We start from the raw sequence: 23,298 nt of genomic DNA, 5'->3' as shown, positions 1-23,298 counted from the left end.
CTGTTAAATGGCTCGTGCACTGTTCTGCTGCTAGGGGGCCACGCTTGAAGGGCAACTCTTCCATGTTTCAGATGTCTCTCGCCGATCACTGATCGTTGCCTTTCTGCTTTTGATTGGTGTGTTGGATGTTCTTCGAACACAGTCCAAGGGGGATAATGAGGAATCATAAAGGGGAGCCGCCGGGGTGACAGGGCATTCAGGCGGATATGGGCGGGGCTGAGGGTGTGAATGGCGCTTGATTCTCAACCAGGTCGAGAAACTCGACATATTCGAGGGAAGACGTTGGTCGCTGTCCGTTATTAAACCATTGAGAGGTTTAAGACTCTATATATATGGACGGAGAAGGATGACGGAAATGTCCTGTTTCGTCTCGGCACAAGTCTCGACGCCGGGAGCCTGGTTCCTTGGATGGTTCAGTAAAAGCACCACATCAAACCAGACAGAACGACTCCCAGCCTTCTAGAAGCGATGTCTGTACCGTACACATACCTCAGCTAGGTAGTGGAGAGATACCCCTGTGTTTATATCATTGTCTCCTCTGCCCACCACGGGTACATTAAGAGTGCTGGCGAGCGCAATGCATACCGATGTACATGTTCATCCGGTACTGTAGTGATCATCCTATTATTAAGAAACTCTGTGCTTGATGACATGTTGGCCGCCTCTGTCACTGCTGGTTACCTGTTGGGATCGGGTACCTGTCAAGCATCCACCAATCAAGGTGCATCTTCGGCAGCGGCAGTTTCTAGCTTCCTGTGCCTGAGAATACCACTTGAGGTGGCATACCCACTCCCGGCAGACATCAAGCAGACGAGGTACGGAGCCCAACTTCCAGAGGTAGACAACCAAAGAAACTAACGGGATTATAGTTCAGTTCTAGAGTCTCTCATCTTCATAGGTACCTTTCTTGGTCTTCCAATCTGTTGGCTTTATATCGCAATGTCTCCGGTCAAGAGGGGGGTGTGATTCTCGGAGCGCGTGCGGGTAGCAGCAGCAACGCCCACCCTGTCCACTTACAGCGTGAAGCATGATTCCCGTCCCCTCGTTCCCGTTGCTCCCCAAGCATGCATAAGACGTTTAGCTCGCAGCATGGAAGGAACGGAGTCATCACCTCACATCTCCGATGGAGGGTAGCTACCTGTGGTCTTGCTGAAAAAAAGGGGCCTTCCGCTTTTGACAGGCAAAGCTGGACTTCAGAGCATTCGAGGTTTGGGATCCTCAACATCAACGGCGACTTCCATCAGCGTCAGCAAGGTGGGCATGAGGCTGAGTTCCCCGCTGTCGGCAACTTGCGCAAGCTTAATTTGATATCGGACTTTATTAGTAGGAGCTAAGTCACTTCCATGACAGCTGTTCATTCAATTGGGGTTTGGTTCCGCCAATTGTAAGCAAGACAACAAGTGAGTGCAGCTGTTGTTGAAGAAGGCGGTGAGAGTCCCGCCTTGGTCAGGATGGAAGAGAACCGCAAAGACAGAAAAGCTGTGACCGAGCCCATGACGAGCGTTTTCGGTGCTTCGAATGCGAAGTACAGGTACATGAACCTGTGATGCTGGGTCGGTAAAGCACTTACAGGCACTGCACTTCAACGAAGCTCAATGAAAGTAAGAAGAAATGGCAAGCGGGAGAAAGCACGAAGCACATCCTCTAGGTACCTCTACTGTTTCAGATCCGGTCCTTCCACCACTCAGAGTCGACCTCTCGCCGCGTTTCCAGAGCACTTTCCTCCATTGCCATCACGCCTTCCATCTCGTCTGGAGCTGGGCTGAGGTGTCGTAGGAGGTCTTTGCAAAGGATGTCGTCGGTGGAAGTGAGCGTCTTGGTGGTCCCGCAGTTGCAGTTGCAGTTGCAATTGCAGTGCCAGATTCAATGGGATGGAATGGTCGACCCCCCTCTCCAGGTGTGGTGTTCAGTACACGCCGCCTGTAGAACTCCCGGTTGCCCCCACCAACGACGGCCTGCTGGGTCTTTTCTTCCTGCAACCACCGCACTCGACTTCAACTCTGCATCACTTTCTCTCCTTTTCAACCTTGTATCTCTCAGTCCCGTCTCTTCTTCTCTCTCTCATTGTAACTCACAACCCTTCCTCTTCTAATCAAAATCGCTGTCCTCTTCTCCAGGCTCGAAACCCTCCTCCTAATTACCCCGGGCCTGTATATTCTTTAGCAGCCTTTTAACTTCCACCCCTCTCCCCTCCCCGCCTCTCCTTGAGTCCTTGTCGGATCCACTCTCCTGGCGGAGCAACGTGAACCCAGACGACGGCCGTTGACGGTTGCCAAAATCGACACCCCTCCGCTGAGCTGAGACGAGGCCGGGCGTGAGCAAAAGCAGGCAGACGGAACACGAGCGAACGGGATTGTCTCTCGCTAGAAAAAAAAAAGTCCACACGCACCATCCCACACACAGCTTCTGTCCGGGACCGTCCCGACAACGAGCCACCATTCAGCACCAGTCCACCACAACCCGGGCGCAGTTCCAATCCGATCCAATCCCACCTTGGCAAAAAAGGCAAAACCAGGGCCGCCTGCCTCGAAAGGTCTCCCAGGAACATCCAGTTTGCTTCATCTCGACTCAACCTCTGAGCCGCCGCCGAGGTCGACTCAGCTGTCCTCTCGGTTCCTCTTTTCCCCTTCAACCTGTCGCTCCTTGTTGAGGTCGACTTGCCAAATTTCCCCAAGCCACTTCCCCAACTTTGCCAAACTTTTTTTTTTGCAAGCATCGATAGAGAAATCCCGGCACCTTTCATCACCGACTCCGTAATCGCCCCTTGCAACAAACCTTTGCAGACGTCGTATCCCCTCTTCGAGCTTCACCGAAAGGCCTCCTCGAGCGACGCTCCTTCGCTCAGGTCAGCCTGTGTCTGATATAGATTCCTGCTTAATTGGACGACTCTTGTTGGCTCCGCGCCTGCGCTCTTTGACGTCGACGTTGGTCCATCCTTTCGTCCCACACCGCCTTTGACCGCCCGCCGGAAATCAGACTCGACCGAGACGAGACCCTCCCTTGAGCTATCGTCAAACTCTTCTTGTCCGGTATCCCCAAGGCCTGGTAGCCGCGTGGACGCGACTGGAAACAAAAAGTTGTCAATAACTCTCATGAGAGCTGGATAAAAAATAATCAATAATGTCCAACCAAAGACCCGGCGATCATATGTCGCTCGGCTTCCCGCCGCAGTCGGTCTCTCTTCAAAACCGAACCGGTTCGCCTACGAGCACATCGCCGAATGACCCGACCTCTGCCGGTGCCATTCGCTCTCCCTTCGGCCTGTCATCGGGACTGGGACAGTCTTCCAAGATGGCTGGCGCTTCACGGTCAGGCAATGGTTCGCCATCACACGATATGGCCTCCTCTGGCCGGCTCTTTTCAAAACGGTAAGTCAATAGTGACCTTGATGTTTTTGGAGGAGCACCGCTGACCCCGCCCGGTGACGCAGTGCCCGCGAGATCCAAGCCCAAGAAGGCATCTCGGGATTGCCGGTAAACCCATGGGGTGGGCCCCCGACCAGCGGCAACTCGACCCCTCTTCGAGAGAACATCCCGGAGTCGCCTACCGACGGCTTCCCGGACTTCGCCCAGCTGCCCACTCCGGACAGCTTGCCCCAGACTCGGCGTGCTCGTGCCGGCACCGTGCCGTCTAGATTCCCTGCCGGTGCCGGGGTCAATGGCATGCTGAATATCCCGTCTTTGGCTTCCAAGACCTCGCGCCCTTCTCCGTCGCATACGCCATTCAAGTCTCCCTCGCCCGGCATTGAACAGGCCGAGGGCTCAGCTTCGACCCTTCTTTCCAGGCTGAGAGCTGGTTCCTTGCCCCAGCGCAGCCCGTTTGCCCAGGTACCCGGCACAAGCTCGCCATTTGGCGTTTCCATCTTCAGCAGCTGGACGCCTACCGGTCGTGAAAGAGGCAACACTCTGGCCAGCATTGCAAGTGTGCCATCCAACAACCCCAGCTCCCCCACCCAGTCGCACTTCTCTCGCGAAGGCGCGGGCGAGAATGATGTCCATATGAGGACTTTGGACTACCTTGGCCTGGCAGAGACACCGCAGCCTCCTCGCGCTCAGCTCGCCACCCCGTACATGCCGACGTATGTCGATTTTACCAAGGCCGCGAACCGATTCCGCTCTTATTCGGTCAACAACAAGGATAAATACGCTGACGAGGAAGATGACTATGATGACGATCCGTTGACGATGATGGAGAACCAATACGCTCAGCTCCAGGATCAACTCGCCGCCACCAACGCAGCCATCCAACAGCATAACCTCGCCGTACAGGCATTCCAAGCTGCCCGTCCGCGTGCTAGGACAGCCGGTGTTCTGGACACTCCTGCCAACAGGATTCTTCGCAACTACATTCCCACTCCCTCCCGGCTTGACGCTTCTATTACAGCCGCCGACATTCAGTTGCCGGAGGAGAGACAGTACGAGGATCTGCCCCAGGCTGTCGCTGCTATGACGCTGGGAAGGTCTAACAGCCGCAACAACAATGGCTTGCTCAGCGCCGAGGAACCCAACATGGAGGGCCCGACAAGCGCCTTGTGGCTCGGCAGCATTCCTACGTCCACCACGACTTCTACGCTTACGGAGATGTTCAAGTCGTACGGTCCCATTCTCTCCGCTAGAGTGCTGACTCACAAGAACTGCGGCTTCGTCAACTTTGAAAGAGTGGACAGTGCCATCAACGCCAAGGCTAACATGAACGGAAAGGAGATTTTCCCTGGTGCTGGCCCCATTCGTATCAACTTCGCCAAGCCGCCTTCCGCGTCCAACACTCCCGGCCACGATGGAGCCTTCCCTTCCCCTAGCCCTGATCCGTTTGCTAAGGGGCAGGAAAATGGTCAAAACGGCAGCACTGGCGCATCTGGTGATGTTTCCCCGACACCCTTGGCCGTAAACACCACTCCCACTGTGCCACCTCTCTCTGAGATGACCGCCGATATCCTTGACATTGTCCAGCAGTTTGGCGCGACCGAGGAGGACAAGTACAAGATTTCTGCCAATCTCCAGAACGCCATTCAGTTCGATAACTACATCGATGAGATTCCCCCCATCAAGGAGCCCGCCCACACCCGTGTTCACGACGCTCCCAAGCTCCGTGATATTCGCAAACGGATTGATAACCAAACCTTGTCCCAGCAGGAGATCGAGAACATCGCTATCGAGATGCTTCCTGAGATTGCCGAGCTGTCGTCGGATTATCTTGGCAACACTGTTGTCCAAAAGCTCTTTGAGCACTGCTCTGACTCCGTTCGCGATCAGATGCTCGCTGAGATTGCACCTCATATGGCCGAGATCGGTGTACACAAGAACGGTACTTGGGCTGCTCAGAAGATCATCGATGTCTGCAAGCAGCCCCAGCAGCTGAACCTCATCGTTGAGAACTTGCGCCCCTATACGATCCCCTTGTTCCTTGACCAGTATGGCAACTACGTTCTCCAGGGTTGCCTGAAGTTCGGCCCTCCCTACAATGACTTCATTTTTGAGACCATGCTCAGCAAGATGTGGGAGGTTTCCCAAGGCCGTTACGGCGCTCGCGCCATGAGGGCATGCCTGGAGAGTCATCACGCTACCAAGGATCAGCAGCGCATGCTCGCTGCTGCCATTGCCCTTCATAGTGTACAGCTTGCCACTAACGCCAACGGTGCCCTACTCCTCACTTGGTTCCTCGATACCTGCACGTTCCCGCAGCGCCGCACAGTTTTGTCGCCGCAGCTCGTTCCTTACCTCGTGCATCTGTGCACTCACAAAGTGGCGTATCTGACCGTCCTGAAGGTCATCAACCAGAAGGCGGAGGCGGATGCCAGGGACACTATTCTTAAGGCTTTGTTCTTCACTCAGAACGACCAAGTTCTGGAGGCAATCCTCAGCGACCACGCCTGTGGTGCTACGCTCATCTTCAAGGTGTTGACCACTCCCTTCTTCGACGAGACCATTCGGACTCAGGTTGTCGAGAACGTGAAGAATGTCTTGATTCGCATCAAGGCGCAGCCTGGCCAGGGTTATAAGCGTTTGATGGACGAAGTTGGTTTGTCTACTCGGAGTGGCGGAAGCAATAGCAACAACGGAAACAACGCTCGTGAGCACACCAACAATAACAGCAACAACACCAACAATGGTGAAAGGCAGCGTCCTACATCTCGCCAGACCCCTCAGCATCAGCAGCAAAACCAGCAGCAGCAGCAGCAGCAGCAGCCTCAGCCCGCACAGCAGGCGCAGCAACAGCAGGCTGGTCAGTTTACCCCTGGCCCGGGTCAGTACTATAACCCATTGAATGTTGGTACCCCCAACTATAATGATATGGCTTTCGGCATCCCTAGAAGTGAGGGGCTGGAGATTCCGCAGCAGTTTCCTGCTTTCGTTCCTCAAGGACAAATGTACGGCGGAGCCGCCGCACCCATGGCCCCTGCCGCTGCTCTTCAGCAAATGCAGTACCAGCAGAGCATGATGGCACGGGGCGCACCGCCCATGAACAACTACTACCCAGCCGGTATGACCGCCGGGTTCGGCGGTTTCCAGACCCCGAGCCCCTCGATCGACCAGTATCGCGGCACTCAAGCTGCCATGTCCAACGGCAGCCCGATTCAGCCGCCGCCAGGTGCACCCCAGATGCCTAACATGCCGCCTGGTGGTCCTCAAGGTCCCTACGGCGCGGCCCCTGGATTCGGTATGAACATGGGCATGCCCACTCCTGGCTACGGTTACGGCGCTGGGCCTGCCCCTATGGGCGGAGCTGGCATGCCGCCCCAGCAGCAAAATGTAGGATATATGCAAGAGCAGGGCAACAATAACAACAACAACAACAACAATAACAACAACTCCAGACGTGGACGGGTATGTCAATAATCAAAACTTTGGAGAAGGGTGACAGTGCGCTGAATTTCCGATGGGTCGCTAACAATCAGTTTTTGATATACAGAGATAAACAACTCCCTCTGCCTGGCACCTAAAGTGTCCACACATCTCCGCTCCTCGGCCCTTCCAGCTCGGTAGGTGTCACAAGATGGGCTATGTACAACACTTCACATCTCTTCTCTCTCACTCCGTGTGTAAGGGATGAGGAATGTTAACCTTCTGATGTTTTATTGTTGATTCGGTTTGGTTGTTCCTTTGTTCGGCTTGTCATTTTTTTGATTGCGGTTTTGGCTTCGAATGAGTTTATGAGTGAGAGAGATGACCCCCCCCCCCCCCCCCCCCTTCTGCGATTCGCAGACGGTACGATCATGCAACGAGTTGGTACAGAACGAGGGTAGGGTATCGGCGGAAGAAGGGTTCATGAAGTTGTCCAGGCGCAGAGCGGACGCGGTATATGAATTTAGCCAATGCATTATGAGAAGACGAAAACAAAAATGGACGAGTGAAAAGAAACGGAACAGTAGGAAGAAGGAATTGGGACAAAGCAATGAAGGAGATGAGCGGGGAAGCAGAAGGGGACGACGAGATGGACGGGGAGGAAGAGAGTTGAAGGAGGTGGAAGGTTGGCTTTGCACGGTTCGCTTCATGTCTATAGTCGTATTGAAAGGGTGGCGGGCAGCTTTATTGTGCTGGTCTTGGAGCATGCCCGTCACCATTTTGGTAGTAAATAGTAGTAGCGTTTTTGATATACACCATTCATTCTGAACACATACCTTTCCGACCGACGTCACTGGAATAGCTTCATCGATTAAGCTGATGGCAGCCGGTCAAAGCTGATTGGTCAAGGATGCTGTGGGCTAAAGGGGTACGGTTCACGGCTTGGCAGGTGACAAGGGGCACAGTGACAGTTGCGGGACAGTGTCCGCTTAGGGAAGTCGAGGACTCGAGGCAGCTGAGGAAAAGGGGGTTGTGTGGGGGAGCGCGGGCCACTGGAGTGTCAAGGCGCCAAGCCTGATTGGGAAATAGGCGGGTTTCGCATCTGGCAATTTAACTTAACAGGAAATCTTCCAAACCCTTTTTCTGACACGCGTCTGAGGTCGCTGGCGCTCGGTGCTCGTAGAAGAAGTGTTCAAGTCTTGTCGCATTTTCATCACTTTCTCTCGCTTGCTCTTGCTCTTGGCAACCAGCAAGGCTTCGTGAACTCCGTTTTCGGTTCTGGAATGCTATCAGCGTGAACGGCTGCATCTACCTTCATTCTTTTCCACTGCACGGCTTTTACGACTAGCGCCCCGACTAATACGGTCGGTACCTTGCTGGTCTTTCGCTTCGCTCGTTCCAAGGCGGTCAGCCCGCGCGCATCCCACCCGACCCGTCTTTTCGACCGTCGCTGCCATTTCGCAACTTGCAACTTTTCCCTTTACCTACCGAAGCACCCGCCTGTCGTTTTCTCACCACATCGACGTATTTCAGTAGCACACCATGGCCAACAAGAGGAACGAAGACATTGAGTTGGGCCCCGTCGAGGGTCGGGGTTCGACCGACAAGGACCCTTTCCTGGCCAGGAGGTCATCTTCGCAGCCAACCCGCCCTCAACAAGTTGGTCCTTTCGGCGGCTACTTCGACAAGATTGACCACAGCCCCGGCGCCTCGATTCTCGCCTACTGTCTGTCGTCGATTTCCATGACGGTTGTCAACAAATACGTTGTGTCCGGCAGCGAATGGAACCTCAACTTCTTCTACCTTGCTGTGCAGGTACGTCAGCCGTTCGAACAAAATACCCCACGCCCAAGGCTCCAGCCGCAGGACGAGAAGGAGAGAGAGAGAGAGAGCAGAGAACGCTAACAGTACCTCCATGATGACAGTCTCTGGTCTGTACCGCCGCCATTCTGATATGCAAGCAGCTGGGCATGTTCCAGAACCTCGCTGCTTTCGACTCAACCAAGGCAAAGAAATGTAAGCATTCCCTTCCCCTCTTGTTTCAGCTTTGTAAAAGTTTGGAGCGGCTGGCTGACATAGGGCTGCAACAGGGTTCCCTATCTCGCTGTTGCTCGTGGGCATGATCTATACCAGCACCAAGGCGCTCCAGTTCCTCTCCGTTCCCGTGTACACCATCTTCAAGAACCTGACCATCATTGTCATCGCCTACGGTGAGGTCCTCTGGTTCGGCGGCAGCGTCACCCCCATGGCTCTGCTCTCCTTCGGTTTGATGGTCTTCAGTTCCGTCATTGCTGCTTGGGCCGATATCCAGGCCGCCGTCGAGGGCGTCGGTCACACTGCCGAGGCTACCGATGCTATCTCCACCCTGAACGCCGGTTACGCGTGGATGGGCATGAACGTGTTCTGCACCGCCGCGTACGTTTTGGGCATGCGCAAGGTTATCAAGAAGATGAACTTCAAGGACTATGACAGTAAGTGGCCCTGGCTGGGTTGTTCGTTTGGTGAAAAAGTACATGGCTAACCGAATCTCGCGCTTTAGCCATGTTCTATAACAACCTCCTCACTATTCCCGTCCTAATCGTCTTCTCCTTGCTCTTCGAGGACTGGTCCAACGACAACTTGATCAAGAACTTCCCCGTCGAGACACGCAACGCCCTCTTCATCGGCATGATCTACTCCGGTCTCGCTGCCATCTTCATCTCGTACTGCTCGGCCTGGTGTATTCGCGTCACCTCCTCGACCACCTACTCCATGGTTGGCGCCCTCAACAAGCTTCCCATCGCCGTCAGCGGTCTCATCTTCTTCGACGCCCCCGTCACCTTTGGAAGTGTCACCGCCATCTTTGTCGGCTTTGTCTCCGGTCTCGTTTTCGCCTGGTCCAAGACCCGCCAAAAGGTCTCCGCGATTCTGCCTACCGCTCAGCCTACCATGAGCGCTAGCGCGGCCAGCAACAGGGATGCGGCTAATGCTTAATTTTACGAACCGGTGCAGCGATGGGGTAAAGGTGATGCTAAGCGAAGTGTGTTGCAGCCTCGTGGCGGGGAATCTGACAGGCTATTCAAGCCCGGGTTTTGCGTGGATGCAGCACTGATGCTGTCTGTCTGCTCGGCCCGGCTTCTCCTTCCCGCCTCCCCGCCTTCCCGCCTTTCCCAGGCGCTGGACAGAAGAAACAGGCTTCGTTGCAGAGAGGGCAAATAACTTTTGTCTAACTTTTTGCCCGTCTTTCCCATTTCTGGTTTTGTTTCCCTGTACAATACTTATAAAACCCCTGTTGAAATCCTTCTAGTACACTGATCTATTTTCGCATCATAGACCTTTTTTTATCTTGTCTCTTCCTTCTCTTGCTTTCTATAAGTATTTGTACAGGGAAATATAACCAAGGTATTCAGAAAGTCGCAAACAAGCACGCAGGTGGACAAAAGATGAATTGAATTTGACTTTCGTTTCTTTTTCTCTTATAGGGTGTGAAAGGTGGTTTGGGTTGTCCTGGTCCATGGAAACACAGCAGCATATGTGTGTGTGTCTCTCTATTAGCGCATGATTGTTATGGCGTTGGTTTTCTGCTGGATCGAATCGGTAGCAACTCACTCGGGTCAGAAGGCGGCGACGGCGGAGGGATCGGATCGGGTTGACTAAAATGAAGAAAAGGGACCATGAAAAGAGGGATACAGGTGGTGGCTTGATGAATCTTCGGGAAATGACAGATGAACAGAGAAGGGGTATATGTGCACCATCTCTACCTACCTGCTTCGGTCAAGGGTATCTCTTATGTTTGGTTACCTAAAAGAGACTTGCCATACCAAGTAGCGGTACTAAATACGTACATTTAATGAGTTGATGGAGAATATTGGCAATGAGATACTTGTTTGGGTGATTCTGTGATAACAACAAGAATCCTAAAGACTCAAGCTAAAAACTTAGTGAACAAAGAGATCGATACACTCCGCAATAAGAAATTCATTCCACTTCTACCGATATGAAGACACCTAACATCGAGGGCGCTTTTCGCTAGTTGACTGGTTCTGTCATGCTGATTTTTTCCCTCGTCTTCCAGCCCTGCCATAGGAAGAATCCTTTCAGTAAAGGTAGATTGGCACATTTAAGTACTTGGCTCCTAATCCATGATTCTCTTCTACACATGTCTTTACACATAAACGCCATGGCTCAGTCTAGACCACTCACCTTTAAAGACCAAAGAGTCCCACCAGCATCTCACCTCAAAAATCCTCACCTCCCAAACGCACTTGTAGGCACCAACCCATTGCCCCCCTCAGTCAACGTCCACAACTCCTTCCAAAACCCAACCGCGCCTCCCGCCAACAGAACATAATACGCCACCGTCCACAAGACGTCCGGTCCCTTCCCATCCAGTCTCTCCACCCGTCCCCAGACCTTGGGCAAGCCCATGCCGTTACAAAACGCATGCACGGCAAACACGGCCAGCAGGCTGCCGGTGCGGATGAAGATGAAGGTCGCGTAGGCACCAAAAAGGGTGGTGAAGCTGAACTGGAAGATGGACCGCAGGAGCGCGGCGAAAACGGGGACGCGCGGGTTCTGCAGCCGGAACTCGTAGAAGTGGTGGACGTGCGCGAGGCCGAAGATGACGGGCGAGTAGAAGATGGTGCGGGAGACGGGGAGCGGGGATAGCAGGAATAAGGGGACGGAGGAGGTGCGGAAGAGGAGTTCTTCTGTTAGGGGACCCTGTGTTTTTTGGGAAGTGATGTTAGTACTGTTCTTGTTTCTCTTTCTGCCCTGTCTTTCTGGGACGACACCCAAAAGAAAAAGAAACAGAAAAGAAAAGAAAAGAAAAGGGCGAGCGGGGCGAACTTACAGCAACAATGTTCCTCCAACTCAACATATCACCCCAAACCTCCTTCACCGGTTCCCCTTTGGCCCAATCCTTCCATCCGTCGTCAACCACCAGGTACAAAAAGAGCGGGCCGGCGAATAACAGTGCCGTCAGGCCCAGCGCCCTCGCCGACTCGACCAGGCCTAAGGGCCAGAAACCCAGGTAGTGAAGAGCATCCGACACGGAGAGGTTGGCTACGTAGAGGAGGATGAAGAAGGTGGATAGGCAGCAGAAGAAGCAGGAGATGCAGACGGAGCGGATCCGCGCCCGGATTACCGAGGGGTTGTCTCTCGAAAAAGTGGGGGAGGGGCGGGTGAGCGGGGAGAAGTAGAAGGGGAGGAAGTAGGAGAGGGCGTAGGAAACGAGGAGGAGGGAGGCGGTGGTGGTGGAGATTGGATTGGTGTCTGTATTTATTTGGTTGGTTGGGTCAGCTTTGTTTTGCTTTGTTTACTTTGTGATAATCAAGTGTGGTGGTTGGGTGGTCAAGTATCAAAGTGAGTGAGAGAAAGAGAGAGGTAAGCGAGTGAGTGGGTTGAGTAAACAATACCTTTCGACCAGGGGTTAAGCCTGTGAAACATTTCCGAAAAGGCCACCATCCTTTTCTCAACTACTGTTTGAGAAGAGACTCAAAGTTCCAGGCTGACGTAACTCGAAATAAACAAAAAGTCCCAGTTGCCTCCAAGTTGAATACGTCAGAAGAGGCCAATAATAGACTCGACTCGACCGGAGTGGTGGTATCGGTCGGATCAGTCCGCAGAAGGAGACGTTTATTCGTGGTTATTCGATTCGATACGCCGAGCGGTAGTCTTCAGTTCGGTTAGCTTGAAGATCTGTGGGAAGCGGAATATGGGACACCGACAACAACGACAAGAACAAGACCCAAATGGTTCCAGTTCCAAAGTGGTGGTGATGTGGTGGTACTGGCGTCAATCCCCCACGTAACCCCGTCCCTGCCCTGCTTAAGCGCTGTTACAGAATACGCGCGCCGGGGCGGCTGTTGGATGCTGAGAATGATGTCGTCGAGACACGTTTTCAGACCTTCAGTTCGGAAGCGTTAGCCGCCGGAAAGCAAGGCCGAAGGTGGTGTACAGCAGCAGTGCAGGCGCGGCAGCAGGCAGGTTTTGTTCCGTTCGAGAAGGATGGAGGGAGGTAATGCTTGTAGTGTAGGTATGCACAGGCTCGTTTTAGATGCCGAGATGTCGGGAGCCGCTGTCAAGAAATCGAGATTCGGGCTTTGGGCTTTGGGCTGAGGTTTTTCTACAAGTAGCCGCGTTTGAGGATTTGTTGAAATATTGGTCGTGAGTGGTGAAGAGACAACCTGAGGCGACTGGATGACAGATCTGTTGTTCCTGCAGTAGTGAGGTGTCAATGTCGATCCGATCTCCTTGGGCCTTGGGACTTGGGCTGAAGATAGTTCAGACGAAAGCAGAGAAAGGTTGCGGGACCTCGTCTCCTTTTTGGTTTGCGCTCTTCCCACACTGGAATGCGTCAAGGTTCGCCCCACCATTTGGTTGTCTCTGAGCTTAGCATTGTTGTTTGGGCATTGCGATTCTCCTTTCAGGTAATGTAGGTACTGTAACGTCTTTTGAGCCTCCGCCGCATGGCTTCTCATTCCAGCCGTCTCCCATTCCGAATTCAGGGTCTCCGTTCCGTGGATTCGGGGTCTTTAGTATCTATATCGGCCGCTGATATCGATACCGGTAAACCGGTAGCATTCCGTATTTACCGAACTCACCTTCCATTCCATCCCAATGTCTTCCCGGTATTGATTCACAAGCATGTTGCCCCCGCAAAGACCACGCGCTTCCCAATGTCTTGGAGGATATACATACGTAGCATCTCTTGAATTTGATTCGCAATCATCATATCGCATCTCCATCAACTCAGCAAGCGACAGGTCCCTCTGGACCACAGCATAACCGCTCCCTCCGCTATTCGTGCCTGCCATCAATTGGCTTGATCATCTGTCGTTGCTTCAGCCTCAAAGCAAACGCCTTGGAGAATGTCGCCAGTGCCGCTTGTGTTTCGGATGGCGAGGAACCTCGCGTGGGCTCGTGGTTGTGGACCCCTCTGGACCTCTCATTGGCGAATCAAGGGCGTTCCTTTACCATCTTTCGCGACAAGACAACGTCAGTCTGTGCCTCTCTGTACCTCGTGGGACAGACCTGGGCGGGAGTTGATAGGCTTTTATCTTTTTTGACTTTTTTCAGCGATCGACTAGCACGAAGCGAACTCCATCGTGGAGTTGAGTTGGTGAGTATGGGGAGGACGGCAGAGACATGAATAACGCCATTACCGTAGTGTATTCCCTATCCCACCCCGGACGGAGAGTCGCAACCCCAGAGAAGAGAGATGAGGTCAGTGCTCACTTCAACAAGTCGAATCAATAGGGTGCCTTCTCGGCGACATGTTAGCACCCCAGTTAGTAGCCTGCAGCTTATTGCGGGCGCCTGCCCTATCAAGGCTCGGGCATGTCGTTACGCGAAATTAAACTTTCGACAAGCTGGCAGACATTTCGGTGTCATTTCTGCACTTTGTCACCGCAGCTTTCTACCAGACCAGAAAAGAGGCTTTTTGGCTTTTTGCCGCTTCGATAGTACAATCTGCTGAGCCTTCCTCACTGCGTGCTGTGTTGAAAGGGGTTTGAATGCTCACTGGTTGATAATATCGCCGTCCTCCTCCTGACGGCTGCATCAATGGTTGCTGGGCTGCAGCGCTCTCGGCGCACTGGCAGCTTCTTTTTTTGCTAGCGATTAGCAAGGCCGGTCAGCCAATGGCAGCCCAAGAACAGCCTCGGATCCACTCGTCAGGTCCGTTGTTTCTCCACACGGGCTCACGGGCTACCGGCACCCCGGCCAACCCGCGCTACATCACTGGCTCCTGGCAGGTCCTGGCAGGTCCGGACAGTGGGCAGCACCCAGGAGTGGACCGCCCTTCCACTCGCGTTCCATTGATTCCATTCTTTCTTCCCTCCACTCCCTTTTTTCCCGATTCCTTCTGTCCTCTCCAAGTGTATCGGTTGCGAAAAGGGCCGTTCAGGTCTCGTAGAAGTTGTGTGTGTGTGAGTGTAGGAGACTTTTCAATTGGGAGAACGAACTAACTGCGACCTGGACACTACCTACGACTCTGCCGCGAATTCAATTTTGGATTTTGCGTCCTTGTTCGGTTGTTTTCCCACTTCAGTCGCAACTGTCACTCTTTTTTTCATCCCATCCTCCACCTGCGTGTATACCTCTCTAGCCCACCTGCTGCACCACGTTGTTGGTCTCTGGCGCCAGCGACCCGACCTGTCTCCGTCTCAACCCAAGACCGGACTCCTGTCCTCCCCATCGGCATCTAAGCAACCTACCATAACCAGCAGGAGGTGCTACACACCAACACCAACTCACACCCTCATGGCTGTCTGACGGGATACCATCTGCATTCTTTTTCCACTCTCTTTTAAGGGGATTCCCCTTCTTGTCATTCTTTACCAAGCCAACTCACTCTCTCGGTTACGTTACCGGTCACTCTTTGGATACACTACTATCCTCATCTGGCTTACTGTTAATGTTTTAAACTATTGCCTCAACCATTGTCCACCACCACCGCCATCATCATCATCATTACCACCCACAGCTACCATTACCACCATACTACATACATACAGCCTCACCGCCGCCGTCCTCAGCATCACCATTACCGATCACGACGACGACGACGACGATATCAAAGTATTTTCGTCAATTGCTCGACAGGAAACAGCAGCATCGCGCCTCTTATATACAACTCTTCTGTTCTGCATCCACCTTGTGCTCTACACCAACAACGGCAAACTCCACTGCTTCTAAACGTCGACAACGCTGATTCCGCATGAATCGCACATGGAACTATCCCGATCGCCCAAGTTTTGACGTAGAAAGTGGATTCACAGGATTGCCTAGGTCCCGGCCTCGAGCACCGGGTGTTTTAGAAGTCAGGAGAGAGCCATGTCGGCGCCACCCAGCCGGCATGGCCCATCAACACCGATGCACCATCAACACCAACGATCGCAGTCGCAGACCACAACAAACACCACCAGCACCGCCACTACCGGCATCCGCGTCGTCCCCTACACCCCGCCCCGACTTGCCGACGACGATGATCGCCGAGACAGCCAGACGTCATCCGTCTACCATTCCAACTCGAGTGCCGACGGCCGCCGCTCGGGCAATTCCAGCGATGACCGGCTCGGACGCCCGACCATTGCATTGGTCGAGGAGACTTCGGACGAGGAACGCGAAGAACTTCAGCATACAGAAGGTCCCGATTCGAAGGAGGTAGCAGTCGAGGGTTATGCCATCAGCGAGACGGCCACCAGCAGCTTGGGTTCTGCATTGTCCTCGGCTACGACGTCGACCCTGTCATTGGCAAAGGCCAAGGATGAAGGAGTTTCAGGATTGCGACTCTCTGGCCATTCCACCATCTCCGTTGTTCGAGATCCAACCAGCCCGACCCCTTTGCCTACTGGTAGGAGGCTGTCTGATGTTTCACGAAGCATTGCCAGATTCAACGCTGCTGCTGCCGCAACCCAGTCTCCATCAAGCACTCCCACCCAGGATGTTCGTCGCGGCCGTCGCGATTCAGCCTCGCCTTCACCCACAGTTCGCCCGCGTTCCTTCTCCAGACAGCGCAAGATCATCGCCCTCAACCCCGACAAGACTTTCAGAATCGTCACCACCGAGGAGGACCCTGCCGAAGCCGTTAAGGCTCCCGTCATCCCCGTCATCCCCGTCATCCCTTCCTCTTCCACCGCCACGCCCTCGTTCCGCCCCTCGGTCGACGTATGGAGTGACGACCGTACCAGCACGTCTTACAGCATCGGTACACCTTTTACCGTCGGCACCCCCTTCTCGGGTAACACACTTACCGCCCGAGAACCTGCTCCATCTGATCTCGCCGGGCCCTTCGTCCAATCTCCTGATTCGTCCACCACCCACCTAATCCAAGGTCCCGTGCCCGTAGCTTCGACCTCTTCTGGCTATCGCATGGTCGGTGGTCTGCGCAGAGTTCCCCATAACCCAGACCTCACGCACGAAAACTCAGCTGCGATCGACCCGCCCCTTGCTCCTTTACAAGAGGTAGCATCCAACGAATCGCGGAGCGAAAACAACTCGACCCCGACTGCCTCTAGGGTTATCGCGCCAAAGCCTTCCTTTACATCGGGTATCTCTGGCGTCTCTGGTCTTACTATCGCGTCTGACAAGACCAACTACAAGGTCTACGCTCTTCACACCTCAGTACCCGAATCCTCCGACAGCCTACCTATCTCTCCTCAGACGGAAGCGACAAACTGGGAAGTTCTAGGCAGCCCAGGTGCCTCATCACGGGCTCCATCTTCCACCCACGGCAACTGGGAAGTTCTAGGTCACTCTTCGCCCGTATCGCCAGGTGCCTCTTCCATCGCTCAATCAAACTGGAGAGTTGTTGGGGAATCGCCAGTCGCTGCATCGCCTTCCGTCCGGTCGATTTGGGAAGCGCAAAGTGAGACATCCCGCCTTCCATCGGGTACTTCCCGTCTTCCATCTGGCACTTCCCGCGTTCCGTCGGGCCCTGCCAACTGGCAAGTTATCGGTGCGTCATCACCGCCTGCGCCACTTTCTGCTAGCCCTCCCGGAAGCTCTGAGAGCAACGAGAACTTTGTTGTACACTCCCGCTCGACACCGTCTTCTGTAGCCACCGGTGGTCGATATTCACAAGAAAGTCTCCGCGTCCCACCGCTCAGGCCTGCTAAGAAGAGGTCCTCGGAAAAGTTTGGATACTACAAGCAGCGATCGCGTGAGAACCTTCGAGCCCGCTCCACCTCCTTTCAAAGCGTTTCCTCGACCGGGGCCCCACCAGTACCGCCTCTTCCGGCCCTACTTACGCCTCCGGTCCTTTTCCGCTTCCCGTCGTCCTCCCGGGAGCAACCTTCATGGTCGGTACCGTCCCCATCCGGGTCATCGACCGGCTCCTCCTCCGGTCAAGAAACTGTCATCATCCACCGCACACCACCGATGACCCAGCCACCACCAGATCGATGGAGCTCGCAGTTGTCTACGGTTATGTCCGAAGACGAATACGGCAGTGAACCATGCTCTTCACGCCCTGGGTCTCACTCGGTCTTGGGCAGCCAGCACCGTTACCGCAACAGCACTGGCGGATGGGGTGGTTCTACGCACAGTCGTCAGATGCAGAGTATTTCGTCGTCTCTCGGGGCTCCTCTTGATAGTGCGGGAAGTGACACCATCGCCAGGCCCCAGGCTGCCCATTCTCGTGGTGGTTCCATGCCGATTCGCATGGTTCGTGATCAAGATGAGCACGGTGATGGTATTGCAGACCTGAACTCTCACCCCTCAAGATCAGGCTTGTCCTCGTTTCTCCAACATAGCAGCAGCACTTCGAGTGGGAGCCGTAATCTTCATTCCAGCCACAGCCATCGCTCGCGCCCGTCCCGAACAAACAGCTTCACAAACTCTATTCCTACTTGGGCAAAGGTCTACTATGGCTCTGGCGAGCACCGCTGGGCTGGTCTATTGTCCTCGTCCACGTCAGACGCTGGCGACAGCCGCCCCGGCTCTGCTTTTGGACACAGCGGATCGCCAAACTCCGACAGCTTCCCTATGGAGCTTTTCAGCCCCCGCAAACGCGCGAGAGAAGGCCAACGCAACTCGGATGGCTCCATGGATATCCAACCTGCACCAGCAGACTATAATGTCTTCCGCACACTCAAGGAGAAGACTTCCAGCATTTGGTCCCCACACCTTCGACAAGACCGACGCCACAGCCGTTTCGATGCTTGGGATCCTCCCGCTACGAGCTGGTCGGCCGATAGCGGCGTCACTGGCAAGCGTAACATCCAAATCGTGCTCTTCGCTGTTGGATTCATCATGCCTTTTGGTAAGTTATCTATACTGGCGATCTATTTGTTTTTATCTCCATTTACTAATCATGCGATGTGTTTCTAGCCTGGATGGTTGCTGCCTTCCTCCCATTGCCCCCTAACCCCAAGAGCGAGATGCTCGAAAAGGGTGCTCACACCACCGATGACCCGTTTGACCGCTCAAAGTCGAGGCTCGGGTTCAGAACTTCAATCAACCCCATCAGCCCTGTAGAGGAAGCGAGATATCTCAGCGCGCGTTGGTGGCGAAGACTCAACATTGGTATGTCCTTCGTCGGACTCATCATCATTGGCGCTGTCATCGCTCTCGCCATTATCGGCTCCCAAGAAGGCTGGACGGACTGAATCAGATGATAGAATTTCTATCATATAGTTCAGTATCTGTCTGCACTCGCCCTTTTTATCTTTATACCATTTCTTCTTTCTCTGTCTCGATACACTATAGACACGATCTTTTCTTATCGGATTTTGGGAAAACCTACACATTTTCCGGAGTCGGCGGGAAGATCTTTGACGAATTATACGACATATCATCATCATTACACATACTATTGACGATAATCTTGTGGCACGCCTTGAAACGGTTTCTACAACACTTTTTTTCTCTCTTTTTTACCAACGCACGCATGCTGTCTCGGTCAAACACGCATCTCTATCTATCGATATCTCGAACCCCGATCGACGAAGACACGCCTTTCCGCAACTTGATGACGAAGATCTCACACTACCATCATTGGTATTTTTGTCTCACACTTTCTTTTTCTATACGGGCTTACATACGATGGGGCGGAGTTTTTTTTCTCCTGCTGCGCAAGTTTCTGAATACCTTTTTTCGACTTTCACATAACGGGCAGGGAGGGCAAACTGGGCAAAAGTTGACGAGACGGGAGATGCAAGGAGGCGGTGTATGTGATTATGTAGGCAAAAGCTTTGCGCGATGAGAAGAGATAGATACCCACGTTGCTTGTTGTTGTTGTTGTTGTTTACACTGTACATTATGAGTTGGTTGGATACTTGGAGGGATGCATGACTGGGTAGATTTACCCGTCCACCACCATTATCATACTCGTCAGGCCCTAAAAACTTACACGGAGTATCGCAAAAACATTATATATGGCCAGAACCTACACCCAAGTCAAACCAACTTAAAGAACCAAGTTTTTGCACAACAACTTCAGTCCCTCTTTCGTAGTCCTGTGGCCCCCAAAACAGCAGACAAACGTTATTCCCAAAAAGGAAGACAAAATCAAGTCACCATGCAGGAGTCCCAGAACAGATGCGAAAAAAGAGAAAAAGTTAATGACAAGAGTGGGATTCGAACCCACGCCCTTTCGGACCACGGAACTCTATGGAGGAGATTAAGGGTTAACCTTAACGTGGCGCCTTAGACCGCTCGGCCATCTTGCCTTTCTTATTGGATGAAAACTAGAGTGTCAATAGTGGACTTAAGAAGAAGAAGAAGCAATGCCCACTCACGACAAGAGAAGGGGAGAAAGAGAGAAATGCGCGCAATGCATGCAGTTAGTTAGGTTCGTGGACTTCAGTCACCGCGGTCATTAATATCGGGAAACAGGTTTGTACCGAAAATAGAGAGGAAGATAATAAGATGTAAACAAAAAGAGGCTTCTTCTTCTTACTCCTGACGCGATGCGATGCAGTGCAAACACTAGAAAGACACTGACTAGCCAAGTACCGCACTCCGTTCCTTTGCACTCATGGCTGTTCCCCAGAATCCTCCATACGCAGCGTCGTCTCCACATCACTCCCCAGGACATATGTTTCGCCAAATTCCACCATGAAGTAGTCCACACCACCTCTTACTCTCCCTCCTCACGATATAGCGTTACTACTACTACTCAATCGAATCTACCTACCTCTTCCTAACCTCTGCCTTCAACGAATCCCTCAAGCCCGTCGCACTAAACGCGCCCCCACCAATTCTGCTGTCCATCTCCTTCCTGAACTCCTCCAGCGCCTCATCCAGCTCGCCCTGCGGGTCACCACTAATACCCAACATCGGACTCCTTGACTGGCTATCCGTGCTTCCCGCTCTGCTGTATGACTGCTGGTTCAAGTTCTCGCCAAGCGAAGCTGCCGTTCCCATGGCACCCTGAGCGGTATCGTTCTGCGTGGAGCTGTTGCTGTTGTTCGTCTTCTCGTCACTGCTGCGGCCACGGCTGCGTCCACTAGAAGAAGAAGAAGAAGAAGAAGCAGGGGTGACAACACCCGCCTTGGCGTTTCTCTTCTCCAAGGCCTTGCGCAGCCACTTCTTTCCAGGGCTGGAGAAGAAGGCCAGGGCCACGGCGGTGTGAATGATGGCGTAGAAGTAGACACGCGACCAGGCGGTGACGGATTCGTGGAAGCCCAGGACCAGGAAAGGGCAGACGGCGAAGTTGAAGGTGAGTTGAGTGATGAGCCAGGAGGCGAGATCATACCACTTCTTGGAGGGAAGAGGGGTTTGGGTCTTGGGGTCGAGGAAGAAGGGGCGGACGTTGCGGCGCATGTCTGTTGGACAAAGCAGTTAGTCAGGGATCTCCAACATGGAAGGATAGAGTGGAAGATGGAGGAGGGTTTGTACTTTTCGCGGCAGCCTGGATGAAGCTGGCCAGGACAAAAGACATGTAGTAGCCGGGATAGAAACCATGCCAGAAAGCACTGGTGGTAAATGTAGCCAAAGTAGCGCTAAAACCAGGCTTCTTGCCACGGGGGGTGACGCGGAAGTAGACGTAGTTGCGCAACCACTTGCTGGTGTTAATGTTCCAGTTGTCGAGGTACGCCTTGGTGTTTTGCGCCGTCTCCATGCTCACTGGGCGGATGTTCTGGAGCCTATCCCAAGACACCTTGCCCGTGGCAGGGTCAACGCCGTTGAAGCCCAAACCGCTGAGGATGCATGCGCCCTCTGTCATCATCCAGACCCCGTAGTACTTGGCGCGCGCCGTGAGGCCGACCATGTGCAGGAAGAGAAGACGGACGAGGAAGCTGTGGCTCACGAAGCCGTCTCCGAGGAGCGACTCGGGCGAGAACCAGGTAGACAGCCAGATGAAGAGCATGAGCCAGGAGAAACCGGTAGCCAGCTTGATCATGGCCGGAGTGCCGCTGCGGGGAATCTTGCGCTTGCGTCTGGTAGGAGGCTTCTTGGCAGGATCGACAGTCTTGGGAACGTCGAACATGGTGGTGTCGAGCCATCGGCGGTACTCGGCGAAGTCGAAGGCGGGCCCGATCATGAGACTGGGGAAGAAGAAAACATATCCAAAGTAGTCCAACAGCGAGGGCAACTCCTTGAGCCGTCTGTCCCTCTGGAAGTCGGACAGATGATCATCGGGAAGAACACCGTCGGCCACGTTCCAGCAGAAAGCGCTGAGCTTCATGACCAGCACCATCTGCGCTCCTGTAATATCGATCGTCTCCGGGGCATTAAGGCGTTGGCGCGTAATGTGGTTGACGCTCATGTGGCCCATGAGGAAGACGAAGCCGATCCATGGCATATAAGGGGAGCCCCGGAGGAACTTTGCGATCGAGTACGTGCCAATGGAGGAGATCAAGACAGTTCGGAGGCCAACCCATAGGTCGAAGAGGCCCACGAGGTAAAAGACACCGATGCTGCGAGGGAAAACACGTTAGCTGCGGTTCTTTCTGTCGCGCGCATATAGTCCGAAGGCGCTTGATTTTGTCTAGTTACGCACCTTAGACAGAAGAAGTTCTTGAGGTGAGGGCGGCTATCCGGGACCCTCTTGAGGAGGCCAGCAAGCGGGTAGGACAAAAAGAAGGAAAAGATGAGCTTGACTGTTGGGACGGCGTGGTTAGCATTAGTCGAAGTCATATTGCAAGGACACATGGAAGCTGCTCACGTTCATCTGGGCTGACTCCAATCTTGTCGCCCACGTAGGCAAAGGCTGGCAAAGGAACTGAGTGTTAGCGACAAGTCGAAGTCGTCGTCATCCTGAGAGCGATGCGGCCGTACGAGTATGTATAAAGGGTATCATGTTGTTGAAATGTATGACGGTTTAAACGGCGCGTAGGTAGGCGGGTGGATAGGACAGGAGATTATGCAAGAATTCGACGCTTCTGCTTCTGCCTGCGCGCTACTCCATTGCACGCCGCTCGAGGGCTATAATGTTGAATGTAGGTCGGCTTTCTCACGCCCGCCGGAATGCGAGTCGATGCGAATCGGGGCGGGTTGCAGGTTGCAGGTTGCAAGTTGCAAGATGGCGTGCAGGGAACGATGAACTGTGCGTCCAGTAGCGAATTTTATGGAGACTTTCAATTTGCGCCGGTTAGGTTGCGGATGTACTTGTACACGTTAACAAATATGCAAAGGACCGGCTATGCTGAAGAGCCAGAGGTAGGGAAGAAATCAGCTATCGAGTATGAATGAAGGGATCCCGAAATTCAGTTAAAGATGATTTCTTAACGTTTAATTTCGCAGGTTTTGCTTTCGTCCGAAGATTCCTTCAAAGTCAGGTTCCCGGTGTTTGGGACGTCTGCCCACCAATCTGTTGTGACATCACTGCATGTTGAGCGCAAAAGTGATGCACGAACCCCACCCTCCATATCTCTTGTGACAAGCCTGCCGCCATGTGAAATCGGGCAGGGGTTCACAGCCGTCATCTGGACAATACAAAAAACACCTTGTTTGGCACCCAGTTGTGGTCTCGTGGTCGTGATGAAAGCGGTCAACCATTAGTACAACGGAGGCGTATTGTTCTTTGACACGCAATGAAGCCCTGCTACCGTTATCGGGCCGCCTCGTAGGTTGTTGCTGCTCCCAA

The 23,298-nt window shown here is 53.5% G+C and overlaps 5 protein-coding genes and 1 non-coding gene across 6 annotated transcripts; 3 read left to right on the top strand and 3 right to left on the bottom strand.

The window, feature by feature from the left end:
• The first annotated feature begins 2,524 nt into the window (after nucleotides 1–2,524).
• Nucleotides 2,525–7,182, top strand: SMAC4_05371 (uncharacterized protein). The gene is made up of 3 exons (XM_003346428.2): nucleotides 2,525–3,368; nucleotides 3,431–6,824; nucleotides 6,910–7,182. Exons 1-3 carry the CDS (start codon nucleotides 3,121–3,123, stop codon nucleotides 6,913–6,915), a joined length of 3,648 nt encoding a protein of 1,215 aa, XP_003346476.1. The 5' UTR covers nucleotides 2,525–3,120; the 3' UTR covers nucleotides 6,916–7,182.
• A 1,091-nt stretch (nucleotides 7,183–8,273) lies between these two features.
• Nucleotides 8,274–10,588, top strand: SMAC4_05370 (uncharacterized protein). The gene is made up of 4 exons (XM_003346427.2): nucleotides 8,274–8,597; nucleotides 8,708–8,798; nucleotides 8,873–9,253; nucleotides 9,322–10,588. Exons 1-4 carry the CDS (start codon nucleotides 8,325–8,327, stop codon nucleotides 9,753–9,755), a joined length of 1,179 nt encoding a protein of 392 aa, XP_003346475.1. The 5' UTR covers nucleotides 8,274–8,324; the 3' UTR covers nucleotides 9,756–10,588.
• Nucleotides 10,589–10,844: 256 nt separating this feature from the next.
• Nucleotides 10,845–12,437, bottom strand: SMAC4_05369 (uncharacterized protein). Its single transcript, XM_003346426.2, has 3 exons — nucleotides 12,179–12,437; nucleotides 11,614–12,035; nucleotides 10,845–11,483 (listed from the first exon to the last, which is right to left on the bottom strand). The coding sequence occupies exons 1-3, from the start codon at nucleotides 12,225–12,227 to the stop codon at nucleotides 11,010–11,012; spliced, it is 945 nt and encodes a 314-aa protein (XP_003346474.1). The 5' UTR covers nucleotides 12,228–12,437; the 3' UTR covers nucleotides 10,845–11,009.
• Nucleotides 12,438–15,459: 3,022 nt separating this feature from the next.
• Nucleotides 15,460–19,801, top strand: SMAC4_05368 (uncharacterized protein). The gene is made up of 2 exons (XM_003346425.2): nucleotides 15,460–18,528; nucleotides 18,597–19,801. Exons 1-2 carry the CDS (start codon nucleotides 15,600–15,602, stop codon nucleotides 18,872–18,874), a joined length of 3,207 nt encoding a protein of 1,068 aa, XP_003346473.1. The 5' UTR covers nucleotides 15,460–15,599; the 3' UTR covers nucleotides 18,875–19,801.
• Nucleotides 19,802–19,829: 28 nt separating this feature from the next.
• On the bottom strand, nucleotides 19,830–19,936 carry SMAC4_13644. Its single transcript has 2 exons — nucleotides 19,899–19,936; nucleotides 19,830–19,871 (listed from the first exon to the last, which is right to left on the bottom strand). It is a non-coding gene; the product is annotated as a tRNA-Leu (tRNA).
• A 198-nt stretch (nucleotides 19,937–20,134) lies between these two features.
• SMAC4_05367 (uncharacterized protein) lies at nucleotides 20,135–23,026 on the bottom strand. Its single transcript, XM_024655719.2, has 5 exons — nucleotides 22,491–23,026; nucleotides 22,378–22,422; nucleotides 22,213–22,312; nucleotides 21,108–22,129; nucleotides 20,135–21,034 (listed from the first exon to the last, which is right to left on the bottom strand). The coding sequence occupies exons 1-5, from the start codon at nucleotides 22,510–22,512 to the stop codon at nucleotides 20,400–20,402; spliced, it is 1,824 nt and encodes a 607-aa protein (XP_024511562.1). The 5' UTR covers nucleotides 22,513–23,026; the 3' UTR covers nucleotides 20,135–20,399.
• Nucleotides 23,027–23,298: the final 272 nt, after the last annotated feature.

The sequence above is a fragment of the Sordaria macrospora genome, chromosome 4 (assembly GCF_033870435.1).
Source record: "Sordaria macrospora chromosome 4, complete sequence".
Classification (NCBI taxonomy): Eukaryota; Fungi; Ascomycota; class Sordariomycetes; order Sordariales; family Sordariaceae; genus Sordaria; species Sordaria macrospora.
This window is presented reverse-complemented; position numbering and strand designations above follow the sequence as displayed.

What these genes read in the sequence shown, in the direction of transcription:
- SMAC4_05371 (XM_003346428.2), top strand. Translation starts at nt 3,121, where the DNA reads ATGTCCAACCAAAGACCCGGCGATCATATGTCGCTCGGCTTCCCGCCG. An exon ending in GGCCGGCTCTTTTCAAAACG is followed by an intron (nt 3,369 to 3,430) that starts GTAAGTCAATAG and finishes CCGGTGACGCAG; the next exon opens with TGCCCGCGAGATCCAAGCCC.
- SMAC4_05370 (XM_003346427.2), top strand. Translation starts at nt 8,325, where the DNA reads ATGGCCAACAAGAGGAACGAAGACATTGAGTTGGGCCCCGTCGAGGGT. An exon ending in TCTTCTACCTTGCTGTGCAG is followed by an intron (nt 8,598 to 8,707) that starts GTACGTCAGCCG and finishes CCATGATGACAG; the next exon opens with TCTCTGGTCTGTACCGCCGC. An exon ending in GAACTTCAAGGACTATGACA is followed by an intron (nt 9,254 to 9,321) that starts GTAAGTGGCCCT and finishes CTCGCGCTTTAG; the next exon opens with CCATGTTCTATAACAACCTC.
- SMAC4_05369 (XM_003346426.2), bottom strand. Translation starts at nt 12,227, where the DNA reads ATGGTGGCCTTTTCGGAAATGTTTCACAGGCTTAACCCCTGGTCGAAA. An exon ending in GCTTAACCCCTGGTCGAAAG is followed by an intron (nt 12,036 to 12,178) that starts GTATTGTTTACT and finishes AAATAAATACAG; the next exon opens with ACACCAATCCAATCTCCACC. An exon ending in GTTGGAGGAACATTGTTGCT is followed by an intron (nt 11,484 to 11,613) that starts GTAAGTTCGCCC and finishes CAAAAAACACAG; the next exon opens with GGTCCCCTAACAGAAGAACT.
- SMAC4_05368 (XM_003346425.2), top strand. Translation starts at nt 15,600, where the DNA reads ATGTCGGCGCCACCCAGCCGGCATGGCCCATCAACACCGATGCACCAT. An exon ending in TGGATTCATCATGCCTTTTG is followed by an intron (nt 18,529 to 18,596) that starts GTAAGTTATCTA and finishes ATGTGTTTCTAG; the next exon opens with CCTGGATGGTTGCTGCCTTC.
- SMAC4_05367 (XM_024655719.2), bottom strand. Translation starts at nt 22,512, where the DNA reads ATGATACCCTTTATACATACTC. An exon ending in GATACCCTTTATACATACTC is followed by an intron (nt 22,423 to 22,490) that starts GTACGGCCGCAT and finishes TTCCTTTGCCAG; the next exon opens with CCTTTGCCTACGTGGGCGAC. An exon ending in CATCCAGGCTGCCGCGAAAA is followed by an intron (nt 21,035 to 21,107) that starts GTACAAACCCTC and finishes TTTGTCCAACAG; the next exon opens with ACATGCGCCGCAACGTCCGC.